At 41.2% G+C, this 25,690-nt stretch overlaps 1 protein-coding gene across 2 annotated transcripts in view; it reads left to right on the top strand.

The window, feature by feature from the left end:
* Nucleotides 1-25,690, top strand: part of DPYD (dihydropyrimidine dehydrogenase) — a 380,477-nt gene that overhangs the window by 15,853 nt on the left and 338,934 nt on the right. For both annotated transcript variants that reach the window (XM_075424984.1, XM_075424985.1), the window contains exon 2: nucleotides 5,266-5,376. In XM_075424984.1, the coding sequence (XP_075281099.1) occupies nucleotides 5,266-5,376 (111 nt within the window). The remainder of the gene's footprint in view (nucleotides 1-5,265; nucleotides 5,377-25,690) is intronic.

Below are 25,690 nucleotides of genomic sequence, written 5' to 3'. Positions count from 1 at the left end.
TCATTTGGTAATGAAACTTACAGTTGTACTAGTTGAGGTCTTTACACAATGTTCGAAGTGCTGCATGAAGCTTTCCAAAAGGCAGAGTATATGTGAGAAGTAAAATGTGAACTAGGCGATTCAAATAAAATATTAATAGAAGGACTCCATGCTTTAGTCATCTTGTTCTTAACTGACATGATTTTTAGACAATACTCGTTATTCTGGGTCATCTAATCTCGTGAAAACAAATACTTCTAGGTTGAGTTCTTTGGTCTTTGACTGACTAACACTAATAAAATTAGTTTCATGTTCAGATATACTAGAAGATATCAGAGGAGAAGTTTCTGTCAGTGAGTTAACACCTGCATAGCTTTGAAATTAATTGTTTAGTATGCTCATTACTCTTAGAAAAAATAAATATGTTCTTATTACATTCACTTGGTGAACCTATGTATCTTGCAATACACTTAATGTTACTTGCTGTGAGGGAGATTACAACTCTTTTTAAGCAAATTGGGTAGATTAATGGGATGGAGTGGGTTAAATTGCTCTCCACGTGCATTCCCTAGCGTGCCTAACCTACTCCTGAATTTTAGTTGGTATATAGAGAAGAGTTTAGCTGAGGTTATGCTCTGTGAAGCAACTGGGGTAAAATAGGATATAACCTGTGTGTTGCAGGGGCTGGGCTAGGTAAATGTGCTGTATGCTAGAACAAAGCAAATAATACATGGGATCATGTTTTGTGCCCATAACCATAGTCTGCATGTGAACAGTTGCATTTTCAGCGGCTTCATTGTGGCTGTGTGTGTATTGATCTGTGGTGAACTTCAGCAAGAGTTTTGGGGCTATTCAAAAGAAACTTCACCAATAAGCTAGAGAAAGTGGACAGAATCCATGAAAACAACAAATTGCTTTGTCTTATTAAGAAGCCTATACAGTTTTAATACTACAATGTGTGACAGAGCCTGAAGAGGGTTTTTCTAATCCTTATTCTGGTTTTGATTTACCAGTAACAAAGATGAGGATTACTAAGGACTGAATACTCCTGATGCAGCTCACTGATTTCATTATGAGTTCTTCCAAAAGTAACCTTAACTACTGAATTTTTACCAAATTTGCTGTTTCAAATGAGAGATAAGGTCCATGTAACCAGGACACCTTGCTAAGGTTGTTACTTTGAGAGGGAGGAATAAAAAAGCTGAAGATTTCAAAGTTTAGTAATTTAAAGAAAATCTTTCAAAATTTGCAGTAATGTCATATATTTTACAAAGACAAGGCTAGACCAGCAGAATTTTTTTATGACTGCCTGATGATAGGTAGTCCCACCTATGATGTAAATTGTACTTTTTTTCTTAACACCATCCCCTCTGTGCCCCACACCCTGATTGGTGTTGTAGTGTTCCTAATAAGCATAGTGCTTCCATAACTTTATTTTGCTGAGTATGCGTTTAATTAAAAATCAGATTTAATTGCAATAGCTTCCTGTGATTTCAGCTAAAAGGTGCCTTTATGAGTTGGGAATAAGAGTGTGACACTTTTAATGAAATGAGATTTCTATACCAGAAATTTATGTTGGATCACTGCAGAGCATGTGCCAAACCTTTCTTGATTTACCTGAAAATGCTGTATTGGAAACAGGACTCCCAAATGCAGAATGTGTTCTATCCCAAATGACTGCCTTGAAATCACTTATTTTGGAGTCATATTAATTCAACTTCTTGATAAATTACTCACTGTAGTATAACATGCTGTTTTAAAGCTTTTACAGCCTTTTCATTAATACATGATAGTGAAGATTAGAGCTAGTATTTTTTGTGTAGACTTCTTAATCATAGCCTTTAAAGTAGAAGCTGAGCAATAAACATCTAATGAATAGCTTATGGCAAGTTTATTCTCAGAAGCTATGTTACTGTGTTGGCACAGATCAACATAACCATTTATCACTAAATTAACAGAATTTTAAAAACTGTAGCTATCATGCATGCTAGTCATTCTCAATGTACATTACATATCAGTACTATATAGCATTTTAGGATACTTGCAACCTACATCAATATATGTTAGTCATGATGAATATGTTCCCTTTTAGAAGAGGATGTCTTGGAGAATTAAACCACTCTTTAATATTTTTTAGCTCATAATAAGTTTCATCTTTTAAAAGGCATAAAAGAAATCATTGTCGTGGGTTAGTACTGAAGGAATTCCTTAAGGTAGTTGCATTTGAGGAAGTCATCTGCAGTATGTATTGAGTTGTGTTCAGTAAAAACAGGCCACTTGGCTTTCTTCCCAAAGAGAAGTCTTCAGATTAATCTGTGAAAATAATAAAAGAAAGTATAGTATTTTGATGGTGCCCATAATCATCAGCGTTGTGCAAAGCTGCAAACTTAACTCTACTATGCATGTTGTACAGCTGTGCCACATGTGTGTACTCAACATGGGCTGAATTTACTTCTGTGTACTGACTTATAGCCGTATTTCTTTCTCCATCAACCACAGTACGTAAATATATTTATACAAAAATACAGCAGTGTTCTATTCTGATTGCAGCCATTAATGATAATGGATTTATACCTACTTTATTTTTAATGAAATAAATGTGGCCATGTATGTAAAACAGTAAATATATAATTCATAAGTTCTCCATTATTATACAAATAGCATCTTAATGTGAAATCCAAAGTTCACTAGTGCTCTGAAAAGTGATGTGTTATGTACCCACATCCTCCACTGGGGAACTTGAGTCTTGTCCTTTCAACATCTGGAGAGATCAAACAACAGTTCATCTGGCAAGAATAGAGAATCTATGTAGCAGAATAAGCATGGGATTGGGACAAGCAAGATCACAGATGCCCAAATAATTCCACTTACCAATGAGCTCTTTCCCTGGTCAGATGGCCAGTGTGTCTGAGAGATTGGAGGTCTCAGGATTCCCTTCTTTGTGTCCATGGTGGTTTATTTTTTATTTAACTGGGTGTATACGTGAAGTGTTAGTTGCAACACTCTCTCTAGAACTTTCTTCTCAGCAATTTTCCACTTACTGTCTGACCTATCTGAATTTATTTGTTAAATTTACTAAATGTCTGACTAGCGATAAACTGCACCAAAACAACCAGGGAACTTAAATGAATAGGAAGAAAACACCCTCACTAATTTTCGTTTCTGACAGTTTAACAGACCTAGAAGCATTTACATTACTTTCCCATTTAGGCAGTTAACTTCTGAGCGGTTCTTGAACACCGGGGACCTCTAGCTAGAACAGCCACCTTGGCCAACAATCCAAGATTTAGACAGATAGTATATTATTATGGTAGTGGGAATATAAGCAGCTTTTATATTGTATATATGATTTAGTATGTTCTGTGCCAGTTTTATTTCAGATTTAATTCTGGGACATGCTGCGCTATGTAGTCCTTTTGGATTTCTGCAACTGTTGAGCTTGGAGCCATGCTTCTGCTACAGAATTCCAACAGGACCAAACATATGGGGATTCTTCCGTCCTTGGCTTGCCCCACCATTTGTTCCACATTTTAAACCAACTGGTGCTGTACCCAGTGGAGTACATCTGTTGCAGTTTATTACTAGAAATTTGCAATTCATTTCAGTTTGCTAAAATAATTATAATATTCATGGCCAAGAGTACTGCATTAAGCAATTACAAAAGAGAGTGGGCAAAATTTTGCTAAAGTATATGTCTGATTCAGGACCTACTGCCTGATTTGGGTGAGTTGGGCACTCAACAGCCTATCACCAGTGAGTCAGATGTGCTCTGACAGTTGAGTTTGATCATCTTGAGAAATTAAAGTAGCAACTGAGATGCTGTAACTGACATCCCTTATGTGAATGTCCCTGCTCTGTTTTAATTAAGAATGAAATAAATTAGCATAAACCACCACTGAATGTTTGGTTGTCGCATCTTGCCTGAGGTACTCAGCTGGGGAACACCCAGAAATGGAGCAGAGTCTTTACTGCTGGAATTGCAGGGGCGCGTTTGATTACACCCTGTAACTGTTCCTGAAAGTAACAGCGTGTAGGCTGACAAATAGTCTATACCTTTTTGAATGTTGTAACCCGCTTTTTTTGCCTCTTTGTGCTTCGGGCAGTCTGGTAGTTACTGTCTTGGGCTACGTTGTTATTTGCAGGTAGATTTTTCAGGGAGGTGAGATTTCTGTTTTGTGAGAAAAATAGATGCTGATCAGTCCAGAGTAAGCATTAAATAGTTGGTTAGAAAATGATCCCTTTCCATTTAAAAAAAAAAAAAGTCCCCATAAAGCAACATAATACAACAGTTTACTTTTTCATCATTATCATCCACTCAAGCAGACTTTTAAAATAAGGAAGCATGCTGATATAATATAACTCCATCATACTCATCATGTTCAGTCTCCATTTCTGTAAGTCAGTCTAGCACATCTTTGACATGTAGTAACAGAATAAGCACACCCTGTTCACCACAGTGGAGAAGTATAGTGCTAAAGTCAAGTTTTTTTAAAGGAAAACTTACAAAACCAATTGCAGGAGTTACAACCAACAATATGCCTGTTTTGGTTCTCTGTCACAGACCCGAGTCTGGATCTGTTGCTTGCATGCTGTTCACACTCACTCTTTGAAATGAATGAGGTCAGTTTTGCTACGGAAATCTGTCATTTGCCTGATTTGAAAAAGAGCTGAGGTTCCAAAAAGCTGATTTAATTTTTCGAGTTACACTAGTATAATGAAAGACATTAGAGACTTCGTTCTGCCTGTGTTGTCAGACCATCACTGTCACTTAAAAGTACAGCTATATTCCCAACATTTGTGTCCTTGCAAATAAAAGCATTGTAAGATAGAGGAAGTTAAATTATCAGCTCACTAGGTGTAGAAGCGGGTTCTTGTGAAGGGGAAGTTGGAATTTATACTGAAATGGTGAAACATCCAGAAATAGCCCAGATCCTTTAAGATATTTCTGCTTACTTTGCTTTAGAAGTGTTATTTGAAGTGATATAATGAAGCAGAATTGTGTGTTTCTGCATGCAGTACATAGCAAACATCCGGGAATGGGAACCATTATCATGGCCACTAAGTATAATTCTGTTTTCTAGCAGTCCTAGAAATGTCTTTGCATACTCTAAGTGGTGTGGACAATACAAATCTAAACAAATCTATATGAAGCTGGGCTATAATACTGAGTAATTGTGTTTTAGTTTTGCGCAGCACTGTAGAAAAGTGTGAGGTGTGACTCAAGAGGCTTTGAACTTTTTTGGAAATTTTATCCATATTTTACTATTTTCTGTTTTCTTTCTACAGAATATTCTGGCTTTAAATCCCCGAAAACAGGTGCATGCAACTCTACATTCAACTGCAGCGAAGAAACAAGTCAAGAAGCAATGGAAAAGAAATTCTGACAAAAGCTGTTCAGTAAGTGCATGTTTATTAGTGCATCTGGAACATGCAATAATTTTTTGAGGCTGAAACCTCAGTTGTGTGAGAAATTAAAATTTTGAGTTTTCAGTGTTGTTCGGTAGCCACATTTGACTCCTAGTTCTGTTCCTGTAGATACAAAGTTACTTTGTGATCAGCTATTTACTTTTCAGAACCAAGTACATACCATACCTTTTTCCTTTTTGGGGATTTTGTAAGTGTTTGATGCAACTTTTTCGCCTTTTGTTGTGGAGTCTGATCAGTTTCAAGTATCAAGCAGTATCACAGCTGGCTCTCCACCTCCCGAGCCTCGCAGAGCCACTCGCTCGCCCTGGGTAGCCAGTGTCAGGTGCCTCCTCTGTACCCCGCAGGGCTACTGCACACTTGCTCCTTTTCTTTCTGTTTTCCAAGAGTAACACTGGGTAAAGCAGGACTTCACCATCCTTTCTGAGACTTTTAAAGATAATTTTATTTCAGTACAGAAATAGGGAAACCCATCATATGCACCTATTTTATATACATATGTATGTGTATATATATAGAGATACCTATATATGTACTATATATACATGACCATATGTGTAATGTTATATATAAACATGGAAAACGTAAATTGAAACATGGCTCTGGATTTTAAACTTTGTGCATTGTATTTTTTTAGGAAATAGGTGGTTTTAGAAGAAATATTTTTTTCATTGAACTGTCTGTATTCTTCAGTATTTCTGCCATTAGATATCATCATTTTCTCTCTAGGTATTTAGATTCCTAGTCTCAGTGTGATATTTCACTAATCCTATCAGACTTTGTTGTCTCTTTGATCTCTCATCTGATTAGAAGGTTTGTAGTGCTTCTACTGTCTTCCTACAGATTCTCCTAGATAATCCTCTAAATTCAGACGTCTTTTAGGTAGAGTACTACTTTATCTGCCAACTATTTCCCTTATGGATACAATGTTATGGTGTCTTTTCATAGTGTTATCAAAGCATCTTGTCCCACTAAATAGGAAAATTCAGGTTTGATGGTTGATACTCACTTATTAAAAAAAACACAAACAAAACAATAAACCACAAACCAAAACAAAAAATGTTCCTCAGGTTCTCAAATCCAGTATGACCAACAAATATTTCCTGGGAGGAGCAACCCAGGGTATCCTTAGCATTTCAACCATACCCTAGTATAGTTTCCTGTTTTACAGCATTGATTATAAGAATCTCACTCTTACTGTAGCTAATATTCTCATTTTCTTTATATATTGTCTTAGATAATGTTGTAGTAACTGGAAACTAATGTACACAAAAAGCTTCTGTTTGTGAACAGGGATGATTATTTTGGGATGTCTGATGCAGTTATTGCCCACAACTGTCTGTTCCTGCTGCACAGATAGTTGAGCTGCTCAGCATGCAGCTCCTGGGCAGCTGCAGTTTACATCATTACGTTTTCACATGACCTGTAATCAATACTGGGCCGTAAACTCCTCCGTTTCAGAAACTTTGTTAGGAAGCTCAGGTAGCCATGCAGCAGGGCAGCTAAGTATCTGTGTAGTAACTTGATTGGCTGTTCCAGTGTAAATTATCCTGGTTAAACTTGAAACTATAGCATACACATATCTATTTTCCTAATGGGTGTGTTAAGACATATTTTTTAAACTTCTAGGCTTTAAGATCACTGTTGTTTATCTCTGACCTTTCCCCCATGTCAGCCTTGTTTGATTTTGGTATTCAGTTTATCCATAAAATGTTTGATATTTGAGGGTTTTGTTGTTAGTTATGAAAGTGCATAGCTTTCTAGAAATTGTCTCTCTTCCCGTGTTCCTGCTCTTAGCTGTGCATGCGTACCTCGTGGTGCCTCAGATGTTCCTGGATCCCCAAGGCCTGAGCTTGGGCTGTGCAAACAACACCGATTTTGTTTCATCGCTAGCTGGCGTGCCTTGGGTGGATTTTCATTTGAAGGAAATTCTGAATGTTGTCAAATATTTCAGGAGGATGTTTTGGCATAGGTTTTCAATCTAATAAACAACTTGGTTTTGTAGTTCTGCATTACTGCATGGAGATCTGTGCAGTCGTTAGGACCCTGCACCGGCAGAGATCTGCTCATGGGTTGCAACTTACAGGGCTAGAGGTTAGAGATAAGCAAATAGGTGTATCTGTACCTGTACACACCTTCATCGCAGATAGTTCTTATACTCTATATTATGAATTATTTGGTAGAAACAACACATCATTTAGTTTGCAAGTCATGATAAGAAATCTAAAATACTTGAAGAAACTGTAAAGGGATGGTTCTTATTTATAGGCCGGTAATGGTCCTAGTTTTCAGCACTGTCAAACTTCTTCTTGCTCAGAAATACGTAGTTTACTTTTACTGTTCAAGACTTACCACACAGACTACTCTTCTGTCAGAAAAAGCCCTACAAAACTAAATACAAATCAAGCCTAAACATTTGTCTGGTATCCTGTTACATAAAAGACATTAGGATAAAAGAAGAGACTTTTTACATTCTCTAGATCATTGTTGTTGAGCGGTTTTAATAAACAGAAAACAAAACCATAGAATCTTTTCCTAGCCTTCGAAAAATAAGAAAGCCAATGTAGGAAAGGATACATTGAGAGCAATTTTCTGTTACATTCTGAAAAGCCATTGGCAGTAACATTTAGGCCTGCTAATGAACAGGTCAAGCTGTATTTGAAGTCCATAGGCAATGTACTTGTTTGCATTTCCTTAAAATCTGAATTTGGCTTCTAGCTTTGGATTCTTTTAAAGGTGTACTGATGCTGCTTTTGCAGACTTACTGTTGGAGCGAAGGTGGGAGTATAAAAATACAAAACTAATTAAATTAACAGCCCTCAAAACTCTGAACAAAACCTGCATCTGCTGAGGCTTGCACACAATGTCTAATACAGTTCCAGATGGCAGACTTATATATTTCCTCAGAATAATTACATAAGCGATATTTTAACTCCTAGGCTGCTATGAGATGCTTTGGGTTGCACATTGAACAATTTCTGAAGTGGAAACTGAGTGTCAATATCTTTCCTCAACACTGGAAATGCGTTCGCCTAGGGAAAGGTTCATTTATGCTTTCAATGAGTGATATTGATTATTTACTGTGTTAGCAACCAAATTTTGCTGTGAAAATGATTTATAGCTGTAGGTGCAAGATCAGTCAGCTTTCCTTCAGAAATTTTAACTCGGAGATTTAGATCAGAGTAGGTAAACTCTTTATTGCCGAGTCACCCTCGGTGGCAGTGCTAAATCAAAGCATTAACGCTCTGGTTTCTTCTGAGTCATGCTAAAAGGTGGTCTAAGCAGATGCCACCAGTCTGTCTGGGGAAACAAAGTTTTCTGTTGGTCAGAAGAAATTAAAAGTAGAAGAGTATTCAGGTGGCTATACTAATAATAAATCTTGGAGAAGGAATCAAAATTTAGATTGCATTAGGTCATCAATTTACAGATAAAACTAAAGCAAAGAAATGGACTGTGGATGCTCTGAGGACTTGCTTTGATTTCAGGGTTTTGCTAGTTAGTTCAGGATTATTTAGACATCTGATTTATGTTTTTATTTATACTTTCCAACTGTCTATAATTCTATTTCTGTATGTATTTTATTCTTGCTGACATTTCAATCATAAACTAGACGGTGTGTGTTTTGTGCATTTGCGTTCCACTGAGCACACTGAATTCCATTCCTTACTTTATGAATAGGGTTTCTAAGCATGAGACAAGTTCTGCTTTTACCTTGTACACGTGTGGGTTTGTTATTTTAATGAAATTCACCTCTGCAGTTTTTATAAATTCACGTGTCACTGGAGATTTCAGTGGGACGTTGTAGTCCAGCATTTTTTTTGTAATGAAACCTTGGAGGTACCTACTAAGGATGGGTGAGAAGATGCTATAAACCCACCTATGTATTCAGACTTCAGTTTCTGCATTTAGAAATGATAGTAATAATTGTTCCAGATGGAGGACTTGGAAGTATTTCAGCGAGACAAGAAAAGTGAAAAGGAAATGGAGTTTAGGTTGGTTTGTAGTTAATTGCTATAGCCTGTAACAGTATTGATTTTCTGGCAGTAGTAGCGTTGTTCTTTGTCCTTATGTTTGCTAACCCTGATCAGCGTTGTGCAACAAGAGCTTCTCTTCCTTGAACAAAACATTTTTTAAGCTCAGCTGTTTTTTGCACGGGCATCACTTCTGGGCAAGAGTCTTTAACTGTTCTATAGTTCTTTCTAGCCATTACAGAGAACCAAATTCTTCACCTTGTCTTTTTCTGTGCAACATGAAGTTGCAACTACCAGACTGCTCTGTGCTAATGGCGGAGAATGAGATCTGCAGTTCATTGCAGGATGAACAGATCGCGTTGCTCTTTAAACTCGAAGGACAAGGTTGCCGTATTAAAACAGTAGTAATAAAGAATTTGCTAAAACTTCAAACTGCTTTTCACTTTAATAGTATTTCTGTGGCTGTCACTGCTATATATGAACATCTGTAAAAAGGAATTATTTAAAAAAAAAAGTTTTCTAAGGACCTCTTAGTGTACAAATGTCCAAGCTTGCATAGAAAAACCCATAAATAAGATATTTCTTTCTCAGCTATAATCAGTTTGTTACTCTAAGTATTGCCTTCCAGTGAGATGGAAAAATGCCACGTGATTTTTGTGCCCAATTATGTATAACAGAATAATTAAGTTAGTAGTTCACAAAGAACTGATGGGTTGAAGCAGAAATAGTGCAAATTGCAAACATGTAGATATGAAACCCAGTTCACCCAAGGCCTGAAATCAGGCCTTTTTCAGTGAATAATCTGGCCATCTCTAGATATGTATTGATGAAAGATTATATATTTATAAATAAAAAATAATCCCAAATATTGCAAAACAGAGAACACTGATTAAAGGAAATCAACTCAATTATCTTTATAATCTAAATGTATAGTTTACCTTTGCAAATATTTATTTTTGTCTTCATTGCATATGAATATGCAAGTTTAGCTCTTTACTGAATGAATATACAATGGCAGATGTCTCTCTAATTGCTGCTCTATTCAAACATTAATTGGTAGAACATATGTAGAATTCTACTACTCTGAATAGGTATAGGATAGCAGCAGTCGTTTTAATCACATCACTATTCAGCCACTAATTGGTGTGATGATTAAGGGACATTAGAGGGAGCACTTTGACATCTGATTCTTTGAACTGATGTCTGCTCAGGCTGCACAGTATTCATCATGGCCAGACTGATTTCTTAAATAAAACGCTCTGATTCCCAAATGTGGAAAATATTGCATTAGGATCTATTGAGGTGATTAGGGAATTTGAGAATGATTCTTTTATTTAAATAGTGATTGACTGTATATGCACAAGCTATTCATATGAATAATACATGGGTTACTGAGTATCAGAAAGAGCTGAGAAATAACATCAAGAGATTTTTCTCTTTTCTCATAGAGTCAATAATTAAATATTAACACACATTTTAAAATGTACCAGTTTAATCATTTAGCAGTCAAATTCCTACTCATGCATTTTTTAGATTAACTAATTACTCTGCATTTTCTCATATTGATACCATATGCTGGCATTTATAACCATTTTACTGCAATAAAGTAGTTTACATGTTTATATGTGATATCACTTATACTTGCTGTAAGAATTGCATATTACAATTCTTGAATTTTTTGTTTCATTTTAGCTTCAAAGTCTTAAGTTATTTTCATTAGAATATCTCAATAGCTCCTAACTTGCCTGAGTGCTACAAATTAGTGCTTTTATGTGCATTTTTGGTGCATGAAATTGTAAATACTAGCTGATGGCAAGTTACGCCAAATCCTTGTTTAGTTGTCTGCAAAAGAATTGTTCTTACCTTGTGGCTCTCCTGGAGTGCTGTGCAAAACCACCTCTGACCTCTTAACTTCCTCTGTTCAGAGTTCTTCAGGTTTGGTGTTCTTCAGGTTTGGTGTTGGATGATTCCCCTTTTTATAGAGCAGCACTCGCCAAAGATTTTTAGTTCCAGGTGTATTTCTGATCTTAACCATTTCAAAACTGAAGTGGCTCAGAGTTGCAAATTGTTTGATTTTTACACATACACATATGACAAAATGAATAATGCTTGTCAGCTGCAAATGCTGAATTCAAGGTCTGATCAACTCATTCCCCTTCATTAAAGCTGAGCAGATCAGAGAGTAGAGATAGGACTAGAAACAATCTCCACTGTTAACTTTCATCTTCTGCTTAGCCTGATATTCTTTTAGATGTGGATTTCTATATGTGCACTTCCCTGTGGTTATTGGATGGAGATAAAGGTTCCTTCTTGTGCTGGTGTATTGGAAAACAATGAATAACAAGAAGGCTAGCTTCTCTTTTTTCAGCATCTGTACTTCCACTTTTTCTTTCTTTCATAACCCATTGCCTATACTGAAACCTATACTGCTGTTTCCTGTCCTCTCCTAGACTTTCTACTTGTACAGCAAAAGCCTCATCTTCATTCTGTTTAGAAATCTATAAAATTAAAAATGATCATGAGCTTTAGGTTGAGAAGTGCCTGAACATCATTTCTTGGAGAAACCTGTGCCGTTGTTAGCCTGTTAGTAATGACTCACTTGAGATCTATTTATATTGTCTTAAGTTCTGCTGGCCAGAAGTAAAAGGAGCTGAGAGAGCAGTTTAGCGTGAAGGAAGTAGTATAGCTTGCTGAATGCTGTATTTTAAGCAGGGCTTGTAGCACTGTCCAATATTAAACTGCACTGAAGTGTTCATTACAAGACCCTGCTTGTAATTTGGCTGCAACTTTGCCATGTATTTGGACAAAAATTTTCCAAGTACCAGTCCATCAATTCTTTTATGCATACTAAAAAATCAGTCATATATGCCTATAAATAAGTCGCTTGATTTACCTATGAATGAACAGGTCTGGCAGAAAAGCTTAGTTTTGATCTTTTAACCAATCCTGATAGCATTATTTTAAAAAGAACAGTAGGATACTAATGCTTTGAAGCAAGGATGCGTAACAGACTGGGGATTCGAAAGGTATGTTGGTACAACAGAACTGTCCAGAATCTTTGAAAACCTTATCTTGACCAACTTCTGTTGCATTTTTATCACAACGTACAGTACTCGGATGGACAGCTATTAACTACCTCATCACTCACTGCTTCCTTGCTTACAATATTTAGTATTCTTTGCTTACAGTAGTGTCCTGGTTTCAGGAACTCTTAAAATTTTCGTGGTGCATCTCAGGAATGATCTGACACTTTCATAACGATTTCTTTGCTATTTTATAAACTGATACGTTATTTGAATATAGTGTTGAAAGTAAACATGATATTCTATCCAGAACTGATATCAGAAATAATGTTTCTGGGATTCCTTAGTCTGCAAAGATCCTAGGTACTCCTTGGTACAAGAACCTTCCTTTTGGCGTGTGCGGTTCATATTGGTGAAATAGGAATTGGTGGGCAGTCCAGTCTCTGGAGCTGTGGTGTTGCTATGTCAAAGCATATTCCCTGTTAGTCTTTCTGGCTGTGTGCCTGTTCCAGCAGTTCCAGCTGTCTTCAGAAAGCTACGTTTGTGTTTTCTGCAGTCACATTTTCCATCTTCCAGTCTGTCCTGTTTCTTCAGCAAGTATCTGGAACAATCACTCAGCAAAACTTTCTGTTGTCCTCTAATTCTGAGAACAAGACAAGAACCTACTGTTGCTTAATTACTGACTCAAGTGGAAGAGGTTTTCTGCTGTAGAGGTAAAGATCCTACTGTGTGCATTCTATTTGAAGATTACCAAGTTGTAATTCCTGTCTTTTTGTATTTTCCTTTAAAATATAAGTTGAAGATTTCTTGTTCATGTACCATGTGAGAGGAATGTTATTAACATTGCTGTATCAAGTAAACAAATTAAGAAACATCCAAATGACTGCCTATATATTTGCCTTAAAGGATATGCACTATTCAGGAAGGACAAATATAAAGGTAAAGCATTTTATGTTAATAATACAGTAGACGGTAAAAAGATAGCAAGGGTGTAAAACTGAACCTTTAAGCATCAAAGTCACTTCAGGGAAGGGCAGTAAACTTGTTTCTAGTGTGCTGAGAATATGCTATAGAGTCTCCACACAGCAGGTTTAAATTTGGCTATGGCTGTAAATAGAAATTAATCTAATCATAGAATCATAAAAATGTAGGTTTGAGAGAGATAGTCAGAGAATTCCTGGATTGGGACACAATGAAATGTAGATATTTCTTGACAGATTTTCATATAGCCCACTTCTAAAGGCATACGATGTTGGAGACTTCCCATTCTTGTTAGTGTTTAATCAATGCAACAACAAGATTTTCCTAAAATTTCCTCCATGCTCAGGAGCGGTGCATCCCCCTGAGCAGGAAATCCAGAAAAGGATGCAGGATACCAGCATGGTTGAACAAGGTGCTTCTAGCGGAGCTCAGGTGGAAGAGAAAGGTCCATGGAATGTGCAAAGAGGGACAGGCCGCTTGGGAAGAATACAGAGATGCAACAAGGAATGCCAAGGCCCACATGGAATTGAAGCTGGCAAGGGATGTCAGAAAAAACAACAAGAAGGGCTTCTTCAACTACATCAGTAGAAAATGGAAGACTAGGGACAATGTGGGGCCGCTGCTGAATGAGGTTGGTGTCCTGGTGACAGAGGGTGAAGAGAAGGCAGAGCTACTGAATGCCGCCTTTGCTTCAGTCTTCCGTGCTAAGGCAGGCCCTCAGGAATCCCAGGCCCTGGAGGCTAGAGAGGAAGCCGATAGAGAGGATGACTTTCCCTTGGTCGAGGAGCACTGCATGAGGGATCGCTTAAGCAATCTGGACACCCACAAATCCATGGGCACCGATTGAATGCACCCACAAGTGCTGGGGGAACTGGTGGACATCATTGCTGAGCCACTCTCCATCATCTTTGAAAGGTCCTGGAGGACAGGAGAGGTGCTCGAGGACTGGAGAAAAGCCAGTGTCACTCCAATCTTCAAAAAGGGCAAGAAGGAGGAACCAGGGAACTACAGGCCGGTCAGCCTCACCTCCATCCCTGGGAAGATGATGGAGCAACTCATTCTAGAGGTCTTCATCAAGCAAGTGGAGGAAAAGAAGGTTATCAGGAGTAGTCAGCATGGATTCACCAAGGGGAAATCATGCCTGACCAATCTGATAGCTTTCTACGATGGCATGACTGGCTGGGCAGATGAGGGGAGAGCAGTGGATGTTGTCTACCTTGACTTCAGCAAGGCTTTTGACACAGTCTCCCATAACATCCTCCTAGGGAAGCTCAGGAAGTGTGGGCTGGATGAGTGGTCAGTGAGGTGGATTGAGAACTGGCTGAATGGCAGAACTCAGAGGGTTGTCGTCAGCGGCACTGAGTCTAGTTGGAGGCCTGTAACTAGTGGTGTCCCCCAGGGGTCAGTACTGGGCCCAGCCTTGTTCAACTTCTTCATTAATGACCTGGATGAAGAGATAGAGTGCACCCTCAGCAAGTTTGCTGATGACACCAGACTGGGAGGAGTGGTGGATACACCGACAGTCTGTGCTGCCATTCAGCGAGACCTGGACAGGCTGGAGAGTTGGGCAGAGAGGAACCTGATGAGTTTCAACAAGGGCAAGTGCAGGGTCCTGCACCTGGGGAGGAACAACCCCATGCACCAGGACAGGCTTGGGGCGGACCTGCTGGAGAGCAGCTCTGCGGAGAGGGACCTGGGAGTGCTGGTGGACGACAGGTTGACCATGAGCCAGCAGTGTGCCCTGGTTGCCAAGAAGGCCAATGGGATCCTGGGGTGCATCAAGAGGAGTGTGGCCAGTAGGACGAGGGAGGTTCTCCTTCCCCTCTACACTGCCCTAGTGAGGCCTCATCTGGAGTACTGTGTCCAGTCCTGGGCTCCCCAGTTCGAGAAAGATGAGGAGCTACTGGAGAGAGTCCAGCGGAGGGCTACAAGGATGGTGAGGGGACTGGAGTATCTGTCCTATGAGGAGAGGCTGAGGGAGCTGGGCTTGTTCAGCCTGAAGAAGAGAAGGCTGAGAGGGGACCTTATAAATGCCTATAAATATGTTAAGGTTGGGTATCAGGAGGATGGGGCCAAACTCTTTTCAGTGGTGCCCAGTGACAGGACAAGGGGCCAACGGGCACAAACTGAAGCATAGGAAGTTTTGTCTGAACATGAGGAAGAACTTCATCCCTCTGAGGGTGACGGAGCACTGGAACAGGTTGCCCAGGGAGATTGTGGAGTCTCCTTCTCTGGAGATATTCAAGACCCGCCTGGACGTGGTCCTGTGCAGGCTGCTGTAGGTGACCCTGCTTCGGCAGGGGGGTTGGACTAGATGGCCCACAGAGGTCCCTTCTAACCCGTAATATTCTGTGGTTCTGTGATTCTGTGAAAATACACTTTATTTCATTTGTTGAAGATCGTTGTCTTGTCCTTCTCCTCCTACATGCAGAACAGTTGATGATTGTTGTCTTTTGGTATAAAACCTGTTATATTAGAAGATTCCTGTTAGATATCCCTCCATTTCTCTGTGTTCCTTCAACTCTTCTTTGCTGGGCACTTATCCCAAAACTGTTATTTTATTGCTTTTCTTTGGATTTTCTTTTTCTGTGTCTTTCTGTAATCTTGATGATGAAAAATTACACAATTTTTCAGCCATGACCAAGCTATCACCGAACAGAATGAAATAATTTCTTTGCCTCACAGACTGAGCTATCCCACAATGTGCTGTTCCTTCTGCAAGAGCATTGGATTGTCTTGTAGCCAATTTATAGCCTAAATTTTGACCCTTCTTTAAGTTCTTATCTTGCCTTGTGAAATGTTTAATATCTCTTCCTTCCCTGTTTCCCTTATTCCACCAAACATGATGTCGGTAGAAGACATTAGTACATTCTTCTTTTCCAGCTATCCAAGTCACTGGGGTTCTGGGTGAATCATGAAGCAGCTTGATTCAAGTCCTTTTTCAGTGATAGAGAAGCAGCTAGGGATTGTTTTTCAGTAAGTTGTGTACTCGCTGGATATTTCTTGTATCTGGACTACATTTTTAATTGGGTTATGAAAATGTGGTGTGGAATACTGAAAAAATTTTACTCAAGGTTTGTCGCATTTACCACATATTCATGAGACCATTCGCCCGCTTAAGGACAGAAAATAAGATTGATTTAACTTTGGTTTTGACATGCCCATGTTGGCTTTTTTGTAGCACATTATGTTTTTTAAGAATGTACTCCATTTTATCTGCTGGGGCAAGAATTGCTATTTTCACACCCTTTTTTGTAAAGGGAAATATTATGTTTGTCTCTCCTGGCCTTTTGGAACCCCACGCCCTCAGAGTCTTTGGGTGCAGTTGGTAGTGGTCCATGGATTACTTCAGTTAGTTCCCTGACGACTCAGTGATATATATGAACTGCATCAGTTTGATAAAAAAAATAAATTCCCAAACCTCTTTTTTCCATACTCAAGCCTGCAATCCCATGTTCTCACTAGAAATAATACTTTAAGTAATGGTTATGGCTGTACCATGCCATCTTAATAAAGAGAGAAGGGAAGACTCTGAATAATTCAGTTCACTTTACATCATTTGTTACTTGCTCTCCTTTCCTGTACATAACCTGTACTTCTCTTTATTTTCTTTTCACTTGTTATGTATAGAAAGCATTCTTTTAATTATTTCTTCTCTTCATTGCTAGTTGGAATTTGCTTGGTGCCTTAGGTTTCTAATTTTATTCCTATAGTGCTAGTGCTGTTCATTTATACTTAGAAATTTATATGATTAGGTATGTGTCACAGTTTCCCTGCTTTTATGATTTTGATTTCCAGGCCTTGGGGGAGATGTGTTATAATCATACAGGTCTGTTAATTGCGCTTTTTTTTTTTTAAATTTGCTCAAGAATAGTTTCCCTTTGTGCATTTGTCCTCTCGCCTGCTTTACTTTACCGATCAGTATATCTTTCAGGAGACATACCAACCTGATCCCTGCATCTATTAAAATTATATTTTCTGAAGTTCACCATCCTCATTCTGTTACTCTCACAACTTTCTTTAATTGAAGTTGATTTTAATGCTGTTAGAGAGGTAAGTCATAGTAAGACACTTTGAGTTTCTGTATACAGCCTGGAAAACCCCAGATTCTAATGATGGTAGGGTGCAGGTGTTCTTTGATGTGATAACTGACAAAATTTGTTAGTCATTAAATCAGAAACACTAACATAAAATTTTAAATAGTATCACGCTAACATAACATTTTAAGTAGTATCAATTCTTACTAATTCAGGTATCAAGCTGAATGGACTTGAGCCTTAAATTTAGCAAATGGGGGAAGTCATAGAATAGATAATCACAGAATATATTGTGCATCAAGCTTTTTTTGAGTTAATGTAATATAAATTCTATAAAGAATTACCAGAATTTATTGTATTATTTTATAAGACAAACTCAGAAGTTAAGAAAACTCCTTAGTATCTCTGAACTGAACTAAACGGCTCAATGACATGGATTTTGAGGAGACTGTTATTAATTCAAATATACAAAAGTTTTTTGGAATTTGCATCCCAGCTTTTGAAGAAGAGTTTCAGACTTAACTGGAGACAACTTCAAAAAGAATATTAAGAATATGAGGATAACCCATAAGGAATTGAAAAAAATGGCATTGATGGGCAAAGCAGGAAGTACAGAGGGAAAAGAGAACTTTCAAAAGTCATGTTGAGTCACACCTGGTGAAAGAAATTAAAACAAATAGTAAAAGGTTATTCAGCTATATAAAACAAATAGTAAAAAGGTTCTTAAGCTATCTAAATTAAAAGAAATAAAAGAACAAGGAAAGCCAGTGTGAAGATATGAGAGAAGGAGTGTTTAATCTCTGAAGTCAAAGGGACAGGAAAATGTCCATAAAAATATCACAGAAAAATTGACATGTGAAATTACAGGTCTAAGAGTAAAGCAAGCTGTACGTTATGGTACTTGGTTAAAGAATAGCCAATGCAGTTTCTGTATGTTAGAAGATGGAGAACTGATGGGCAACTATAACTCTGTTAGTCTCATACCAGTAGAATGCAAAACTTTGAAAACAAATTTTGAAGCAAAGATTTATTAAATGCATGAAGGTAAATATAAGATGGAATAAGATGTACTGGGCTTTATTTTTAGGGATAGATCATGACACACTGACAAGGGTTTTTGGTTTTTTTTGCCAATTAGTAATGAAGTGTCATCTGCTTAGATTAGAATAGTAACATGGATAACGGACTGTCTAGAAAGGAAATGAGAGTGAGTAGTGCTTAAAAAAGAGTTTCTGGGCTTTGAAGGATCACTTTTCAGATTGATACCATTTAGTATTTTTATTAATGAGCTTGATATAAATATTAGGAGCGTGTTACAAGAAAGTTGACAGGCACTGTCAATACAGAAGGAACTAGAACATCATAAAGAACTGTGTGACACTGAAGTTTAGAATAAAAAAAAAACCAATAAGAATAAATTTAATAGTGCAATTAGGAGGCTGTACAGCCAAGGGCCGAGGATGAGAATGTCTAGGAGCTTCATGGTTGGAATTAAGAGAGAAAATGATTTAGAAATATCAGCTGATCAGAGGGTGATGGTTCAAACAACTGGATGAGAAGTTCTGAATGTGAACTGAATGTGAATCACAGAATCACAGAATGGTAGGGGTTGGAAGGGACCTCTGTGGGTCATCTAGTCCAACCCTCCTGCCGAAGCAGGGTCACCTACAGTAGGTTGTACAGGACCTTGTCCAGGCGGGTCTTGAATATCTCCAGAGAAGGAGACTCCACCACCTCCCTGGGCAGCCTGTTCCAGTGCTCCGTCACCCTCAGAGAGAAGAAGTTCTTCCTCATGTTCAGACAAAACTTCCTATGCTTCAGTTTGTGCCCATTGCCCCTTGTCCTGTCACTGGGCACCACTGAAAAGAGTTTGGCCCCATCCTCCTGACACCCACCCTTCAGATATTTGTAGGCATTTATAAGGTCCCCTCTCAGCCTTCTCTTCTTCAGGCTGAACAAGCCCAGCTCCCTCAGCCTCTCCTCGTAGGAGAGATGCTCCAGTCCCCTCACCATCCTTGTAGCCCTCCGCTGAACTCTCTCCAGTAGCTCTTCATGTTTCTTGAACTGGGGAGCCCAGAACTGGACACAGTACTCCAGATGAGGCCTCACTAGGGCAGTGTAGAGGGGAAGGAGAACCTCCCTCAGCCTGCTGGCCACACTCCTCTTGATGCATCCCAGAATGCCATTGGCCTTCTTGGCAGCCAGGGCACACTGCTGGCTCATGGTCAACCTGTCGTCCACTAGGACACCCAGGTCCCTCTCCGCAGAGCTGCTCTCCAGCAGGTCCGCCCCAAGCCTGTCCTGGTGCATGGGGTTGTTCCTCCCCACGTGCAGGACCCTGCATTTGCCTTTGTTGAACCTCATCAGGTTCCTCTCTGCCCAACTCTCCAGCCTGTCCAGGTCTCGCTGAATGGCAGCACAGCCTTCTGGTGTATCCACCACACCTCCCAGTTTGGTGTCATCAGCAAACTTGCTGAGGGTACACTCTAACTCTTCATCCAGGTCATTGATGAAGAAGTTGAACAAGGCTGGGCCCAGTACTGACCCCTGGGGGACACCACTAGTTACAGGCCTCCAACTAGACTCAGTGCCGCTGACGACAACCCTCCGAGTTCTGCCATTCAGCCAGTTCTCAATCCACCTCACCGACCACTCATCCAGCCCACACTTCCTGAGCTTCCCTAGGAGGATGTTATGGGAGACTGTGTCAAAAGCCTTGGTGAAGTCAAGGTAGACAACATCTGCGGCTCTCCCCTCATCTGCCCAGCCAGTCATGCCATCGTAGAAAGCTATCAGATTGGTCAGGCATGATTTCCCCTTGGTGAATCCATGCTGACTACTCCTGATAACCTTCTTTTCTTCCACTTGCTTGTTGATGACCTCCAGGATAAGCTGCTCCATCACCTTCCCAGGGATGGAGGTGAGGCTGACCGGCCTGTAGTTCCCTGGTTCCTCCTTCTTGCCCTTTTTGAAGACTGGAGTGACATTGGCCTTTCTCCAGTCCTCAGGCACCTCTCCTGTCCTCCAGGAGCTCTCGAAGATGATGGAGAGTGGCTCAGCAATGATGTCCACCAGCTCCCCCAGCACTCGTGGGTGCATTCCATCGGGACCCATAGATTTGTGGGTGTCCAGATTGCTTAAGCGATCCCTCACACAGTCCTCCTTGACCAAGGGAAAGTCATTCTCTCTATCGGCTTCCTCTCTAGCCTCCAGGGCCTGGGATTCCTGAGGGCCTGCCTTAGCACGGAAGACTGAAGCAAAGGCGGCATTCAGTAGCTCTGTCTTCTCCGCATCCTCTGTCACCAGGACACCCGCCTCATTCGGCAGCAGCCCCACATTGTCCCTAGCCTTCCTTTTGCTGCTAATGTAGTTGAAGAAGCCATTCTTGTTGTTTTTGACATGCCTTGCCAGCTTCAATTCCATGTGGGCCTTTGCCTTCCTCGTCGCATCCCTGCATGCTCTGACCACATTCCTGTATTATTCCCAAGTGGCCTGTCCCTCCTTCCACATTCCATGGACCTTTCTCTTCCACCTGATCTCCGCTAGAAGCTCCTTGTTCAACCATGCAGGTCTCCTGCTTCCTTTGCTCGATTTCTTTCTCAGGGGGATGCAGTGCTCCTGAGCATGGAGGAAGTGACGTTTAAAGAGTGACCAGCACTCTTGGACCCCCCTGCCTTCGAGACCCCTGGCCCACGGGATTTCTGCCAGTAGCTCCTTGAAGAGTCCAAAGTCAGCCCTCCTGAGGTCCAAGGTTTTGATCCTGCTTATTGCCCTGCTTCTTCCATGCAGGATCCTGAACTCACAGAATCACAGAATCACAGAATGTTAGGGGTTGGAAGGGACCTCCGGGGGTCATCTAGTCCAACCCCCCTGCCGAAGCAGGGTCACCTACAGTAGGCTGCACAGGACCTTGTCCAGGCGAGTCTTGAATATCTCCAGAGAAGGAGACTCCACAACCCCCCTGGGCAGCCTGTTCCAGTGTTCCGTCACCCTCAGAGGGAAGAAGTTCTTCCTCATGTTCAGACGGAACTTCCTGTGCCTCAGTTTGTGCCCATTGCCCCTTGTCCTGTCACTGGGCACCACTGAAAAGAGTTTGGCCCCATCCTCCTGACACCCACCCTTCAGATATTTGTAGGCATTTATAAGGTCCCCTCGCAGCCTTCTCTTCTTCAGGCTGAACAAGCCCAGTTCCCTCAACCTCTCCTCGTGGGAGAGATGCTCCAGTCCCCTCACCATCCTTGTAGCCCTCTGCTGGACTCTCTCCAGTAGCTCTTCATCTTTCTTGAACTGGGGAGCCCAGAACTGGACACAGTACTCCAGATGAGGCCTCACTAGGGCAGTGTAGAGGGGAAGGAGAACCTCCCTCGTCCTGCTGGCCACACTCTTCTTGATGCAACCCAGGATCCCATTGGCTTTCTTGGCAGCCAGGGCACACTGCTGGCTCATGGTTAACCTGTCGTCCACCAGGACACCCAGGTCCCTCTCCGCAGAGCTGCTCTCCAGCAGGTCCACCCCAAGCCTGTACTGGTGCATGACCATACTCGACCATTTCATGGTCACTGCAGCCGAGTCTACCTCCAACCTTCACATCCTCCACCAGTCCCTCCTTGTTTGTTAATAGAAGATCCAGCAGAGCGCCTTTCCTTGTTCGTTCCTCCACCACTTGCATCAGAAAGTTATCGTTGATGTTCTGCAGGAACCTGCTGGATTGTGTGTGTGTAGCTGTGTGGTCTTCCCAGCTGATGTCAGGGTGGTTGAAGTCCCCCATGAGAACCAGGGCCTGTGACTGCTTGTAGCTGCCTGTAGAAGGCCTCATCAACCTCCTCCTCCTGGTTAGGTGGCCTGTAGTACACACCCACCGTAATGTCACTCGTGTGAGCCTGTCCCTTAATTCTAACTCACAAGCTTTCAACTTGTTCCTCATTTGCCCCCAGGCCAAGCTCAATGCATTCCAGTTGCTCCCTCACATACAGAGCAACTCTACTACCTCTCCTTGTTGGCCCGTCTTTCCTAAAGTGTCTATAGCCATCCATGACAGCATGCCAGTCATGCGAGCTGTCCCACCACATTTCTGTGATGGCGACCAAGTCGTAGCCGTCCTGCTGTATAATGGCTTCCAGCTCCTCCTGTTTATTGCCCATGCTACGTGCGTTGGTATAGACACACTTGAACTGGGCTGTCAATCTCACCCCTGACCCTGGCACTCCAAGCCTGGGCTCGTCCCTAGTGAGCTGGACTATGTCCCCTTCCCCCTTCGAACCTAGTTTAAAGCCCTCTCAGTGAGCCCCACCAGCTCGTGGCCAAGAATCCTTTTTCCCCTTTGAGATAGCTGCGATGAACCTGTTGTCAGCAGGCCCGGTGCTGTGTACACCTCCCCGTGATCAAAGAAGCCAAAATTTGACTGCTGGCACCAGTCCCTGAGCCATCTGTTAACCAGGTGAGTTTTCCTGCCCCTTTCAGTGCTGTTCCCTGCCACTGATGGGATGGAGGAAAACACCACCTGCGCCCTGATCCCTCAACCAGTCGCCCCAGTGCCCTGAAGTCCCTTGCACTTGCTACTGCTACTCTGCTATGCAGACATCAAATTGCTTTGAGGCTAATTTAGCTATATAAAAAATTACCAGGTAATAATACTTATTTTGATGCCCTTCAGAAAGATACATGTTAACTGAACTTTTTCTCCATTATTTAGGGCTTCATCACAGGTTGGTCCTTACTTTAATTAATTATCTTTTGCTTTAGCATTTGTATTTCTTGACTCCCCCTCCAGGACTCCTAATGTCCTTAAAGTTTTAGTCCCTTGGATAAGGATTATTTCCATTCCAAAATTAAAAAGACAAAGAAGAAGTTGCCATTGGCTGTTGGAAAGAGTCTTTTCATTGTGGCTGGAAAGCTGCCTGGTGGAAAAGGACCTGGAGGTGCTGGTCGACAGCTGGCTGAACATGACCCAGCAGTGTGCCCAGGTGGCCAAGAAGGCCAAATGGCATCCTGGCTTGTATCAGAAATAGTGTGGCCAGCAGGACTATGGAAATGATCGTCCCCCTGTGCTCGGCACTGTTGAGGCCACACCTCAGATATTGTGTTCACTACAAGAAGGACATTGAGGTGCTGGAACATGTCCAGAGAAGGGCAATGAAACTGGTGAAGGGAGTAGAGCACAAGTCCTATGAGGAGCGGCTGAGGGAACTGGGGTTGTTGAGTCTGGAGAAGAGGAGGCTGAGGGGGGAGACCTTATCGCTCTCTACAACTACCTGAAAGGCAGTTGTAGTGAGATGGGTGTTGGTCTGTTCTCCCAGGTAACTAGCAATAGGACAAGAGGAAATAGCATCAAGTTGCGTCAGGGGAGGTTTAGATTCGATATTAGGAAACATTTTGCTGAAAGAGTTGTGAAGCATTGGAACAGGCTGCCCAAGGAAGTGGTGGAGTCACCATTCCTGGAGGTGTTCAAAAAACATGTAGATGTGACACTTCAGGACATGGTTTATTAGGCATGGTGGTGTTGGTTTGGTGATTGGACTTGATGATCTTAGGGGTCTTTTCCAACCTTAATGATTCTGTGATTGCTGTGGAATAAAAAAGGGCTGTCAGGGAAACTGTCTTCTTGAAACTCAGTCTGACTAATGCTGAATCATAAATACTTTGTGAAACGTGGATGTAATGAGCATTTGTTTCTAACTTTTGAAGACTGAGCCCAGCAAACTTTTGTTTTAAAAGAAAAGAGGGAGTGGGAGGGAAGCTTCACTACTGTCACACTTGAAGTCATTAGAAGAAATAGATACTGAAAATCTTTTAAGATTGGATATATAAGCTTTAGGACCAAACTTCAGTTCCTTAATAATCACGCTGCATTTTTGACAATGCTTGGACCATTTTTGCTCTCCTATCCAATCCAGAGGCCACCCACTGTGTTTTCTTTAGTGTAAAGCTTCCAGAAGCAACTTTGCAAGAGTGTACAAATTCAATGAATCTCAGCCAGTAATGCATACACAGTAACTATTTAAGGGTTGAGTAAATTTAACACAAATTTTAATTGCATAAGAAATATTATTTACATTCTCTTTCTCAACTATTGTAACAGTAGTAGTATTAGTGAACAGTAATAACATATAAGCTGTGCATGTTTTACAGAGTACATGAGAGACAAGGGGGCAGTGCACATCAGAGTGTATGGCCCTTTCTTGTGCTGGAAGAGTAGTCCTGTTGGTTCTTTCTCTGGAATTTTTCTTTCTCATTTATATTTTCTTACGCATTTATTTGCTACTGAATGGACAAACAATGCGAGAAGAATCTTGCATATATTTGTAGCAAGAAGTCTGAAAAACTCTGTTGCCACCAGGGCTCTAGAAAAGCTGTGGAGAGGTACAGGTCGTTGCTAGGCAACACCACATGGCCATAGATAATATTTTTCTTTTAATTTATTTATTCTTCAGTTTGAGTGTGTCCTGCTTGGAGCCATTTGGGTAATAGTTAAGCAAGCACATAGAAATCAGAGAGCTGCAGGAGTGGAATAAAGGAATGCAATGTAAAATAAAAAAGACAGGAAAAGCCATGACACATAATGAAACAGACCAAGAGACATAAATCAATTAGTAAGGGCTAGGGGAAGAAAGTAAACAAGCATGGGGAAACAGAACAGGAGAAGAGAAAACCCAAGTAATCACAGAATCACACAGAATCACAGAATAGTAGGGGTTGGAAGGGACCTCTGTGGGTCATCTAGTCCAACCCCCCTGCCGAAGCAGGGTCACCTACAGTAGGTTGTAGAGGACCTTGTCCAGGCGGGTCTTGAATATCTCCAGAGAAGGAGACTCCACCACCTCCCTGGGCAGCCTGTTCCAGTGCTCCGTCACCCTCAGAGGGAAGAAGTTCTTCCTCATGTTCAGACGGAACTTCCTGTGCCCTAGTTTGTGCCCATTGCCCCTTGTCCTGTCACTGGGCACCACTGAAAAGAGCTTGGCCCCGTCCTCCTGACACCCACCCTTCAGATATTTGTAGGCATTTATAAGGTCTCCTCGCAGCCTTCTCTTCTTCAGGATGAACAAGCCCAGCTCCCTCAACCTCTCCTCGTAGGGGAGATGCTCCAGTCCCCTCACCATCCTTGTAGCCCTCCGCTGGACTCTCTCCAGTAGCTCTTCATCTTTCTTGAACTGGGGAGCCCAGAACTGGACACAGTACTCCAGATGAGGCCTCACCAGGGCAGTGTAGAGGGGAAGGAGAACCTCCCTCGTCCTACTGGCCACACTCTTCTTGATGCACCCCAGGATCCCATTGGCTT

Source organism: Opisthocomus hoazin, chromosome 6 (assembly GCF_030867145.1).
Source record: "Opisthocomus hoazin isolate bOpiHoa1 chromosome 6, bOpiHoa1.hap1, whole genome shotgun sequence".
Classification (NCBI taxonomy): Eukaryota; Metazoa; Chordata; class Aves; order Opisthocomiformes; family Opisthocomidae; genus Opisthocomus; species Opisthocomus hoazin.
Note: the sequence above shows the minus strand (reverse complement) of the source record. Positions and strands in the feature narration are given on the sequence as shown.